At 40.2% G+C, this 13,466-nt stretch overlaps 1 protein-coding gene across 1 annotated transcript in view; it reads right to left on the reverse strand.

Annotated features, from left to right (window-relative positions):
- Positions 1-9,155, reverse strand: part of TM6SF1 (transmembrane 6 superfamily member 1) — a 42,783-nt gene extending 33,628 nt beyond the window's left edge. Inside the window, exons 1-2 of the mRNA XM_069098711.1 lie at positions 8,744-9,155; positions 2,432-2,535 (exon numbers count right to left, since the gene is read on the reverse strand). Coding sequence (XP_068954812.1) covers positions 2,432-2,535; positions 8,744-9,117 — 478 coding nt within the window. The 5' untranslated portion in view covers positions 9,118-9,155. The remainder of the gene's footprint in view (positions 1-2,431; positions 2,536-8,743) is intronic.
- Between the last annotated feature and the right edge of the window lie 4,311 nt (positions 9,156-13,466).

Consider the following 13,466-nt stretch of genomic DNA (forward strand, 5'->3'; position numbering starts at 1 on the left):
TGTCTTAAAGACATTGCAAACTCAACATGTCCAAAAATAGACTTCATCTTCTTCCCTCCAAACTCACCTCTCTTCGAAACTTCCCTATTTCTATCAAGACTGTCATATTTCTAGCCTCCCAGTTTTATTACTTTGGTATTTATTACCTTTGCATCCTGATGCTCCCTCTATCCATAAATCCAATGAGTTACCAGATCTTACCATTCCTACCTCTACAACAAGTCTGGCATCAGTACCTACCCTTTTCACTACTCACAAAACCACTCCATTAATGCAAATCCTCAGCCACTTCTCTCCTAGACTGTTGCAATGAAACTTATTTTGCTGGGGCCCAAAGTGTAGAGTTGGGTGCAAGTTTTAAAGAGGCAGATTTGGCTCTCCAATAGGGGAAAACTATATACCCTAAATGGAATGGGCTGACATGGGAGGTAATAAACTCCCATCACTCAAAGTCTTTAGAAGTAGAGGCTGGACGACCATTCATCAAGATGTTACAGAAGGGATTCCTGCTCTGATTACAGTTTAAACTGGATAACATAAAATTTCTTGCAGGATTGTAATTTAATTGTAATTTGTAATTGTAATTTAATGCTACCAGTTGAGGGGTTATTAACCTTTTGAGTATCATGGTCCCTACACATCTCTCCCCCTCTTTGGTAAACTATGAACTCCTTCTCAAAACAATGTGTTTAAATGCATAAAACAAAATATGTAGTATTATAAAGTAAATTAATTACATTGAGATACAGTTATGAAATTTTTTTTGTCAGGTTCATGGGGGCAGCTAGGTGGCACAGTGAACAGAACACCAGCCCTGGAGTCGAGGACCAAATTTCAAATGTAACCACAGACACTTACTAGCTGTGTGACTCTGGACAAGTAACTTAACCCCAATTGCCTTCCTCCCAAAAGTTAAAAAAAATTACATGGACCTCAGTTTAAGAGCCCTTGTTTTATTACAAATTTGAAAAGGCATAGTGGTAGAGTGTGATAGGAAGCTAGCCTCAGAACACGGATCACCTGGGTTCAAGTTCCCCTTCTGATATATGCTTTCTATGTGACACTGGGCTATTACTTAACCTCTCAGTATTCTAAGAAACTCTCTGTGGCTATAGTTTGAAGATTTAAACTGTATCCCTATTATAAGGTCAGACGGAGGAGTTGGGAATCAAAATCAGGTCTTGTGATTCCAAGTCCAATGTTCTAGTATTCTGCTAAAAGGTGGAGTCTCAAAAAACCCTAAAGACTGAATCTCCACCAAACGGAAAAAAATTGCTTCCCCTATAGTCTGAAATCAGAAAGAGACAGCATGACTGGGTGTAAAGAATATTTCACTAGAAATCAAAAAAATGTTGGTTCTGGGCCCAGTTCTATCACTCATTCATTAGGTAACTTTGGACAAGTCACAGAATCCCACTGGGCTTCAGTTTCTCATCTATAAAATGAAGGGAGTAGACTAGATGCCTTCTAATTTTCTTTGAACTTGAAAGCAGAAAATTTTAGGAATAATTGAGAAACCACAAGTCATTAAGTCAAAATAATATTAGCTGGAATGCTATTGTGCTATAAGAAATGATAAAGAGAATGGTTTCCGAAAAACCTGGGACCGTGATGAGTAGGAACTGATGCAAAGTGAAGTGAAAAAGACTAGATCATTGTACTTGGTAACAGCAACATTCCAATGATGCTCAACTGTGAAAGACTTAATCACTCTGATCAATACGATGATCTAAGACAATTCCAAATGTCCTAGGATAAAAAATGTTATCCACCTCCAGAGAGAGAACTGATGAACTGTGAGTGCAAATTGAAGTATAATTTTCTCAATTTCTTTTTTTTTCTTGCTTTTTTGAAACATGGCTAATCTGGAAATATGTTTTGCTATATTACAAGTATAATTGTTATACTGTTTGCCCTCTCAATGGGTGGGGGAGGGGCTGGAGGGAGGGAAATAATTTGGAGCTAAAATTTCCTTTGAATGCTACAAATAAATATTTTTTTTAAAAGAAAAACTAACACTAGCATTTGCTCATTTGTCCTCCCCATTCCCCTTTCTCCCACTGTCCATTCTTGTTTCCTTCATCTGTCCCTCTATCCCTCTTGATCTTTTCTCCTCCCCCAATTAAGTGATTTAGGAAACCATTTAAGATGCATATTTGCACAATTGCCTAAATCTACTTACTTTAATAAATACACTCTGTCTGCCTTATGGTAATCGATCTGCAGAATGGCATCCCACTGATAACTATGAAATTGCCTATGACCAAGGCAGATGGAGCATTAACTATAATTCTGATGTTTGCTAAAACATTTCTATGCAAATTTTAAGTGATATGAAAAATCATTTACAAGCCAATGAGAAATATGTTTGGCAAAGGAAAAGCTCTCAACCAACCTCACATCCAGTACTTTCTATCCCATTGATACCTACCATAAAACAAGGGATCTCTAGGTGGTTTTCTCTTCACAAGGGTACGAGCCAACAGAGCTACAATGAGTAGAACCAGAACTCCAGCAGCTACAATTGTCCAGGAACTATAAAAATTAAAACATGGAAGCTGAGTCACTATCAAAATAAACATTCTAATGCTGGGAATTTCCTAGTTAGTTGAATACATTCTCTCAAATAATGTTGCTCCACTATTTGCTTAATATGGAACTCTTAGGTGCGTTATACTTCGCCATGATCAGTCTTTGGTGCAACTCTTGGCTGGTGATAATACCTGAAAACATTTGACTGGCTGAGTAATATGTGATTCCATTTAGAGAGTGCTTTATAGTTACAATGGTCTTCTATATTCATTATTTCATCTGATCCTTATGATAATCCTATGAAGTTGCACAAGTATTAAAATTGCTCACATTCATATAGCATAGTGCATGTAGAGGAACATAGATGTAGAAGGGACCTCAGAGGTCATCTAACTCAACTCCCTCATTTTACAGATGGATATAAGTGACTTACCCAAGGTCACATAAGTAGTAAACAGCCAAGTAAACCAGGTTTGAACCTAGGTAGGACCTTCAACTCCAGAAGCAGTGCTCTTTCCAGTATATCATGCTGGCTTTCTATACACATTAGCTCATTTGATTCTCAACAACTGTGAGGTATATACTACTACTATCATCTCCATTTAATAGCTGTAAGCTGAGGTACACAGAGGTAATAAGTGGCATAGCTGGGACCTATTCCAAGATGTGTCTCTTTTCCAGGGAGCAGAAAAATTTCCATTGTATTAGGTACTTTCCTCATGTACTATCTCTGGCAGGGGCTATTATTCTGAGTTGGTGTCAAAACATAGGAAGTAAAGAAGTGTTAGACTCCGAGAGGCTTTGAAAAAGGTTAAACCTTAGCAAGAAAAATAAGAGGGTTAAAGGGCAAACTAAGTTGGCTCCCATCCCTTTAGTGTTCTTGCCAAGGAAGGGGAGTTGGCACAGAACTTTGAATAATAGACTGGTGCCCAAAGGGAGACTGTTGCTGGGGAAAAACATGTGATGAGTGCTAATAATCCTCAGGAAGATAAAAGGATGGGTCTGTGCTTTGACAATTTTCTGTCATAAGTTACTCTTATATGATTCTGCTCCCCATGTCTGACTCTATTCTGTATTTGTAACTGGACTGTGTTCATGGGCAAAAGATTTCACTCTATGTGCTGCATGTGTGCTCAAGGCCATACATGGGCAGTTGTCCCCTGGCCAAGGGACTAGGCTAGTAAGGATATCAGGGAAATCAATTGGAACAGATTGACTGATGGTAAAAAGACAGGAGACTAAAAGCATGTCCTGAAAGCAGGCAAAAGGGCAGGCCCAGGGGGAAGGCATATGTTCAACATTATAAATTAAAAGGTCCAACAAAACAATTCCAGGTCCTTCTTATCTCAAGTCCTAGTTTCAACCATTCTAGGACTCCAAAATCACTGGGTCTCACATCAATTCTGGCCCTACCACAGTATAATAGGGGTGAAGAAATTGCATATCATACTTTGTGATCTTGATTTAAAACAGGGATCCCCATATGAACTTTGCATACTCAGCAATGGTCCTACAATAACAATAATCATTTTGAAACCTCAGTTGTGTTGAGTAGAGATTGGGAAGAAAAGTTATGAGAAACATCATGTGTGTGTGTATAATATATATACATATATATGTTTATTTTGATTCCCTACTGTACCAAAAATAAAAAATTCTATGGTACCTAGGACTTCCTGTTTCTTTAAGCCTCACATTTTCCAAGGATAGCCCTACCCCAATGTTGTACCTCATGAGAACTAGAATATCTCCAAATTGACAGGGATTATTTCATTTTCTTGGGTAAAATTTATACCATAACTCATGATGAAAGTGGCAGCAAATTCAATCAGCTTTTATAAAAAGAAGAAAAGGAAATCTGACTAGATCAAATCAACATATATTTATCCAAAAAAGAGTTTATCCATTAGGTACACAGTACTGTGGCAGATGATCTTAGAGATCCAATGATAAATGAGACACAAACCTACCCTCAAGAGCCTTTTGATCTAGCCAAAAACACATGAAATGCAAGCTATCTGTTTTAGATTTAAATATCAGTTCCAAAAAATGAATGTACAGACTTTACAGAGATGTAAAAAGGCAATTATGTGACTAATTGCCACAGGAATTATGTAAATGTTAAATATTATCTATAGGATTTTAGACTATGAGGTAGAGATCAATGTGACCTGGGATGGTCAGAGAAAGTTTGATGAAGGAGATGGGATTTGAGTTGAGTCTTAAAGATGAGGGTCAGAAGGTACAGAAGATTATCAGCATTTTCATTATAATCCTCAATTTAGCCAGAAGATTTCATTCTCTCTGTCCTCAAATTGCCCTACAATTCTGGAGCCCCCCTTGACTCCTGTTATCCCTAACATTACATTATACTTACCTGTAGATATGTAATTTTCATGCTACTACTGCCACCAAGTAGAAGGTAAGGCAGCTATTGGTCATTTTTTGTCTTTGTCTCCAAAGCGACTTGCACAAAGGCTTACTGAGCTAGAAGGGTCCCTGGAGGCCACCAACCCAACGTTCTCATTTTACAGAACAGGCATTTAATGAATGTTTGTTGAACAAACCAGATGTAGCAGAACCAGGCCATAAATGTGCTTTTTCTTTTCTTTTTTTTTTTAAAGCATACTGAAATAACTTACTTATTTTAAGTCTTCCCTATGTAAAAAGATTTGTTCAGTCAGCCAGCCACTCCTTAACAGTAAAGTTCAGTCTGAAAAAAGAAAGTTAGCTCCATCTAGGGCAAGAAGACGGAATAATGAATGATGAAAAGGAGGGAGGCAGTGTGGAAAAGCAGAGGGAGACCATATGAGCCAGATGGTCCAGGTTCGAGTCCCAACATGGTTACTAATTGGCTGTGTGCCTTTGGGCACATCAGTTATCCTCTATGAGCTTTGGTTTACCTATTTGTAAAATTGGGAGGAGGGGGACAGCCAGCTTGGATGATCTCTGAGGTCCACTCCAGTCCTAACATTCAATGTCGAAGTGAAGTTAGATAAAGTATGCATGTATACTGCATTGCTAACCTTTTGATTGGCTTGATAGCAGGCAGTAGGGTACTCAATGCATTATTAACAGCAGATAATTTAGGTCTTACTCACTGTTTGAGGATTACTATATCTGGATCTCCAGAAGAAGCTCAGATCACAAAATTCCAAAACCAGAAATTATCTTAGTCAACAGTCAATTCATTTTCTGAGGCATGGCACTATGCTAAGAACTAGGTATACAGAGACTAGATAGATAGATAGATAGATAGATAGATAGATAGATAGATAGATAGATAGATAGATAGATAGATAGATGAATGAATGAATGAATGGAAGGATGAATGAATGAAATGTCCTCTACCCTCAACTAGCTTAAACTCTTCTGGTGTACATGACTACACCAATGAAGAATTACAAAATAATTTCACAAGTTCTCCCTATTATTCCCTCCAGGATGAAATACAAAATCTTCCATAGGTTTTAAAAACCCTTCTCTAGGTGGCTCCTTTCTACCTTTCCAGTCTTCTTATACTTTACTCCTTTCAATGGTCAAGTATGTACCTATTCCCTGGTCCACCTAACACTCTTTCCCATCCCCCTACCCCATGCTCCTCTCTTCCTCCTTACCTTTATCCTCAAATTTCACCTTTAACTAGAGGCTTTTCCCAGTCCCCACTTCCCTAGTGCCTTCCTTCTGAGATTATATCCCATTTATACTCTCTGTCTCTGTCTGTCCCTTTCTCTGTGTGTGTATGTGTATAAACATATATGTCTGTATCTATAGCTACCTACATATCTATCTATAGAGATGTAGATAGATGATGGATGAATGGATAGACAGATGGAGGGATCTTGTGTGTACCTAGTTTTTTGCATGTTGTCTCTGTACTTAGAATGTGAACTTCTTGAGGGCAGGCACCATGTTTACATGTCTTTGTATCTCCAGCCCATAGCACAGTGCCATACATAGTAGGTATATAATAAATGCTTGTTGAAGATGATGGTGATGATAATAATGATAGACCACTAACAATTGGAGCACAGAGAGAAGGCTTCATGTAGGAGAGGGCACCTGAACTGAGCCTTGAAGGAAGGCAAAGACTCTAAGAGGAAGAGAGCAGAAGGGAGCTTAACCCAAGCTTTGGGGGTGTGGAAGGAGGAGGAGACAGCCTATTCTAGATCAGGGGTTCTTAACCTCCAGTCCATGGATAGATTGGAAGAGGAAAAAAAATTTAATTTTCACTAACCTCTAATGGAAATTTAGCATTCCCTTCAGTGATTTAAAAGCATTATTTTGAACACAGGTCCATAGGCTTTACCTATCTGCCAATGGAGTACATGACAAAAAAAAAGGGTCGAGAATGTTGACATGGATCTCATTTAAGATAACAAGCTGAGGCCCAGAGATGAAGCAAGTAGCCCATGATCTTGAAGATAGTCTGTGGATTCCTTCCTTTCAGAGAGGTCAGTGCTCTCCCCCTCAACATTCCTAATAGAAATGCTGCTTCCTCCTTTTCCTTTTTTTTCTTCTTCCTTCTCCTCCTCCTCAGTGTAGATGAAGCCTGAAGCCATGGTGAGTGTTGGCTCCTAGCATATAAGCATTGCTGACATAAAGGGACCACCAGCTACAGTGAAATCCTGAAGCAGATTTTCAGTTTAAAGGCTGGTCTGCAATTTCCTTAGCAGCAACAGCTTTGAGAAACACAATAGGTTTACTTCCTGCATGCTGGTAGGAACTCATTTTTGGCACAGAATCAAAGTCTGCCCCAAGGGCAGAACTGGAATAACTTTTCTTCAGAAGCCTGGTTTGGGGGCTGGCCAGGCCACATGGAACAATAAAAGGAACGTTTAAACAGGAGTTCTTATTTCTAGTCTTGGTTCCCTCTCTATTCATTGGGTGACCCTTGGGCATACTTGTTCATCTCTCTGGATCTCAGTTTCCTGATGTGTAAATCAAAGGAATCCTACTAGAACAACTCCAAAGTGATTCCAGCATCAACATTCTGTGATTCTACAAGGTTTCCTCAGCTTCATTTGGAAGGCAGGGACAAAGCTTCCAGGTTCCAGTTCAGTTTAATGTTGTACTCAAACTCTTAACATCCCCTTTGAAACGATACTATTTCATTACCATTTAAGCTCCTACCTTTTTTTTTTCAGAGCCTGTCTCCCAACTCTGCTCTAGCAGACTAAAAATAATTTGAATTCATTCTATTAATAAAGAACTTAGTAGTTTTCCAAGTGCTATATCATCCATGTTCTCATGTGAGTAGAAGATTGGACTATTGGTATTTCCACAGTTGGAGGGCATTTTAGAAATTATCTAATCTTACCACCTGCATTTTACAGATGTTGGCCAGAGGAGTGAAGTGACTTAGCCAAAGTCACTCGACTAATTTGTAGCAGAGTTTGGCCTAGAACTCTTGGCTCCCAATAATCAACAACATTTCCACTAGAGGTATTCATCACCTGTTTCTAAATGTACTCCTAAAAGGGATCTTTTAGCACAGATGTGGAACTGGAAGGAACTTGGATTTAGAGTCAAGGAGACCTGGGTTTTAATCTCAGTCTTGCCACTTAACCAGAATGACCTTGGGCAAGTCACTTAGCTAACTGTCCCTCCGTTTCCTCATCTGTAAAAATGAGGGTCGGAGCAGATGACTTCTAAGATTACTTCCAGCTCTAAGATATTCTGAATTTATGATTTCTTCAGTCCCCTTATTTTTCAGATGAGGAGACAAACTCATTAAGATTGATTTAACCCAAGGTCACACAGGTAGAAAGCAGCAGGATGGGAATTTTAACGCTGGTCCTCCCATTCCAAATCCTGTTCTCTTTGCACCACAAGAACGAAAAGTGTACATGAATTAATGCTATGGGAGGAAAGCCGACCAGGAAGGACACACACAGTAGTCCATGCTCACACGGATAGAATCAATTTGGCTAGATGTAAAAAGTTAGAGCTTCATACATTCAATAGATCCTTGTTTCTAATCTTGATTCAATTACATCTAGGAGGTGCTATGTGTATTAACAAAGAGCAAACGCTTAATGCATTGAATCCAGTTGCTAATTTTAAAAAGTCACCGAATGTTAAAGCTGGATGGAATTTCGGGAGACCAGCTAGTGCGAGCTTCTGCTACCGACCTCCCCTCTGCGATGACCTCTCCGGACCCCTGCTGGGGCTCCCCCCCCCCCGCCCCCACCCCTTCCAGGCCACTCACTTGCGATGAGCTGCCAGGTGATTGAAGACGTAAGTGGCGGGGATAGCGGAGAGTGACAGCACGAAGACTCCGGTGGCCGCCGAGGCGCTCATCTCCGCCGGGGCCCCTGGCCGGCCTTCACCGCATCCCGCCCCCGCCGCTGCCGAGTCCGCCTGGGCGCGGCCGCCGCCGCCCCTCGCTTCCTGCAGCGCTCCCGAATCCCCGCTGTCGAGCGCTTCTGCTGCCTCCTCCCCTGAACTTGACCGAGCTTCCGCCGAAGTGCGCGTCTCCCCGAGGCGCCCCACCCCGCCTGTCCGCTCCGGCCCGCAAGCCGCGGCGCCCCCGACGCCCAGTTCCCGGGGCGGCTCCAGTGGCCCCAGCCAAGGGCGCACCATAAGCTCGAGGACTGTAGTCCAGCCCCGCTGGCCAGGGCAGCGACCCTCCCTCCTCTGGCTGAGAAGACAGCTGCGGAGGAGACCGAGGAGCTCAAGGCTTGGAGAGGGGCGGGGCCGAGAGGAGAGGGGGACCCCACGCTGAACCTGAACCAGCCCCGGCCCCTAGGCAGTGCCCTGTGCCCTGCGCCCCTCTCCAAAGCCCACCCGCCCCAAATCAGACAGCGCCCTGCGCCCCACTCTCAAACCAGCAACTCTGAGAGTTTTAGCATTCCAGACCTAGGGGGGAAAACACCTGAATCAAGATCCAGGCTGGGTAGAGTGGAAAGATTTTAGCTTCAAACGGGCCCTGAAAAATCAATTGGTCCAATATTCAATTACCAAGAATACCCAGATGAAGACAGAATCTGAGAGGTCCAAGTTAGTGTTAAAGCCAGTACTAGAACCCAGGTCACTTGACCCCAAGTCCAGGGTTCTTTTCACTCCAAGTCCTGCAGGCAAGCTGCCTCTTAGTATTTGTTGGACTCCTATCGTTATCCCACAAAAGCTACCCACAAATTGGCCTAAACCATATTGTGCCACATTTGAAATTGGTCCTAGAGGCTCTCACTTCTCTCTAGTACATAACCCCCAAATCTAGTTCCCTTCATGCTCTGGCATGGAAGGGACTAGGTCAGTTCAATCCCTTTTCCAAGGTTGGTAACTGAGTATAGGCTTCTTCATACTTTCTTGTAGTAGATTAAGAAACATCCTCCCCCATCCTGTGCCCAAAACCTATCCTATTCCCACCCCTTCTACCTATCTTGAATTCTTCCAATAAATCAATCAGAGCGTTTCTAATATTATTCCTGTGAAAATGGGTAATGATGTGTTATCCCCAACTTACTACAAAATAAGAGAGCTGGACAGGATGACCTCTGTGTGGTCCCTTCTAGCTCCAAATCCTATGGCCTCCCTGACCTCATAAATTTAGAGGTATAAAGAACCTTTGAGATCATGGGATCATAGAGAACTGGAGGAAAGAGACCTCAGAGTTCTTCTATTCTCACATCCTCTTTTTACAAATGAAAAAATTTAGGTCCACCAGGAAAAGTGACACAGATCATCTAGAACAGAGCCTTCGGTTCCCTGGTCTAGCATTTTTCCCATTGTACTTTGCTAGTCCAATACCTTTGTTTTACAGAAAAGGAAACTGAGAACTAGAAAGCAGAAGTGAATTGCCCAAGATCATATAGATAGTAAATATCAAAGCTGGAATCCAAATCCAGATCATTTAACAGAATTCTTTCCTCCACATCAACCTGTTTCTCTCCCTTCTCTGCACACCAATACCAGATTAACACTGCTAGTTTCCTCATAGGATCAAACTAAACTCAGCCTGGTACTGAAGGCCCACCACAGAGCTGGCCCCCTACATATCCAACCTCATGTTCCACTGCAACCCTAAATTTACTCTTCACTTCAGTCATTCCAATCATCCCACTCTCTCCTACATAGCTATATCATAATCATTCCCACCTTTCTGTCCTTACTCATTGCCGCTTTCCCAGTAGGTATTGGAAAGTTAACAGCAGAAAAAACAGTATGAATTGTACTTCTTTGCCTATCTCAAATCCTACAAGGAGGTCCTATTCAATTCCTATATCCTCAGTGAAAGCTTCCTAAGCAGAGTCAATCCTTTGATAAAGTTATATACTTCCTTTACAGCTATGCAAATCCATAGCACTCTGGACAGTGACTGAGTGGCCAGGGGAAGGGACAAAAGAGAGAAAAGGTCTCACTGTCTCTGATATCTCCGTTTTTTTACTGGGAATCCCAGTCCAGAAGGGAGCTCTGATTCAACTCACGTGGTGGCAAAGTATTGGACATAGTAATGCAGAGCTGGGACAAATTGCCAAGTTTTCCCTGTAGAGGCCAAATCCTGATCTTCATCTCAGAAGCTGAATCAAAACTAGTCCAGTCTCTAGGGATGGACGGGCAATGCAACATATATTCAACCCCCATGACATGTTTCCATTTCCAAGACCTTCTCTCTATGCCCACTAGTCAGAAGTATCAGGTCTGAGATATACAGGGATATCGTTTTGTTTTTTTAATTTTTCACAATCTACTTTTGAAGGAAAGGTCTATTTACTTTTATTTATTCTAGCCTCCTTGATGATTTTTTTTTCTGTTTACTCCTTCATTCAGTGCTTTCTTATTTATCTTAATCTTATTTTCAATGCCCTAATTGTTAGTGGTTTGCAGAGCCTATTATTTTTCTGGATTTGAAATCAAGTCAACAAATACTTACATGCCCAGTCAAAAAGGTTTGCTCTTCAAGAGGCCCCTTAATAAAAGTATGTTGAATGAACAAATGAACAGAGCTGCTGAATATAGGTTAGAGAAGAATAAGTTACTATCCCTTGTTGAATATTTTTTTAGTCTGAACTCTTCCATTAATCATTTCTGTCACTTTACCTTCCTTGGACCTCAGTATCTTCATCTGCAAATTGAGGTACCTGGCCTCAATTATCTCTCAGGTCCTTTCCAGTACTAATATCCCAGGATTCTATGATGCCATTGCTGGCCTGCTTCCTCTCCAAGATCACTATACCTTGGTGATGTTGCCTTTCTCCAAGGGCTATCAAGCTCCAAATTTTACTGATTCTTGATAGACATTAAGAAAGATGCTACAACTGCATTGTCTATTTTTGTTTAACTAAGAACTCACCCTGTGATATGACTACTAGGCACATACCCCAAAGAAGTGAAAGAGAAAAAGGATTCATTTCTACTAAAGAAAGTACAGTAACACTTTTTGCTGTAGCAAAGAACTGAAAACAAAGAGGGTGCCCATCAAGTAGGGGAATGATTAAACAAATTATGGTATGTGAATATAATGAAATATTACTGTGCCTTAAGAAATGATAAAAGGAATTGATTCAGAGAAACCTGACATGATTTATATGAATTGATACCATGTGAAGTGAGCACAATAAATAAAACTGTTGATACACTGACCACAGTATTGTAAAGGAAAACAACTTCAAAATACCTAAAAACTCTGCTCAATGCAATAACCAATCACAATTCCAGGACACTGATGATGAAACACATATACTAGTGTTGATGAACTGTATGTACAGAATGACATACATTTTCAAACACAACCATTATAAAACAAATTTGTTTCCCTGACTTGTATTACAAGGGAAGTCTCTTATTTGGGGAAAAGAAGGGCATAAGTAATTGGCTAGTGGTAGTGATGGAAAAGAAAAAAGAAAAGAGAATCAATGAAACATTTAAAAATACTCAAAAGATCAGTAGGAATGAGCAAGGCAATGTTGGTACCACATGTTAAGTTTAATATGCATATTAAAAAGCAAGTTGTATATAACAGATGCATGGTTTTATATATAATTCCCATTTTCTAGTCTTTGTATATGGAAATGATTGTTGTGACTTTCTAGTTCATAATTTAAAAAATTTTTAAATTAAGAAAAGATCAGAAATTTCTTGTACTACTAATACTTTTGTATTTTAGCAACACAATAATTTCTCTGCTTATCTGCATATGGTTTTAAGTGGTTTGATGTTTTAAAGCTCCTTTGTTATACATTTTGACATTTTATGTCTCCAATTCTATTAATTTGTTTATTTAATCCATTTTTTCTCACTTAATAAAGAGAAGTTGAATTAGCTACTTCACAATAAAATACACTCTCTATCCAGGAATAGGGATGATGTACTACCTTTTTAAAAAAGCTTTATTGATGCTTTTGTTATGGCATGATTATTTATCATCTACCTCCATTCCTAAACCCCAAATACAAACAAATTAATTCTACTTTGTAACAAAAAACATTTAAGCAAAACCAACATATATAGGACTATATCTGAGAATATATGCTATATTCCATATGTGAGGTGCCCCCACCTTTCTGATAAAAAGAGGGAGATATCTTATGTCATCAGTGCTCCTGCAATAGGACTTGTCATCACAATCAGAGCTCTATTGCCTTTTAATGTTGTTTTCTTTTTATTATTATAGTCATTGTGCACATTGTTCTCTTGGTTTTGCTTTCTTCACTCTGTATCAGTTCATATAAGTCTTCCCACGTTTCTCTGAATTCCTTATATTAACCACTTTTTTATGGAGCAATAGTATTCCATTACATTTTTTTACTATGCACCTGTAATGATAATGGAATTTAAAGATTCCCTTGTATTGGCTTGGTTTTAGGGTTGTGTTAAGACCCAGAGCTTGTGAACCCTACAGTGGGATGGACTTTTTGAGGTGACAAAAGGGGGCTGAACTAGGAGGAGCTGGTGCCCTGTATAGGGAGGGGTCCAAGCTGAGAGAGGCCAGA

The sequence above is a fragment of the Petaurus breviceps genome, unplaced genomic scaffold, assembly GCF_028583685.1.
Source record: "Petaurus breviceps papuanus isolate PSGF00001 unplaced genomic scaffold, PetGlider_PUasm1.0 37, whole genome shotgun sequence".
Lineage (NCBI taxonomy): Eukaryota > Metazoa > Chordata > Mammalia > Diprotodontia > Petauridae > Petaurus > Petaurus breviceps.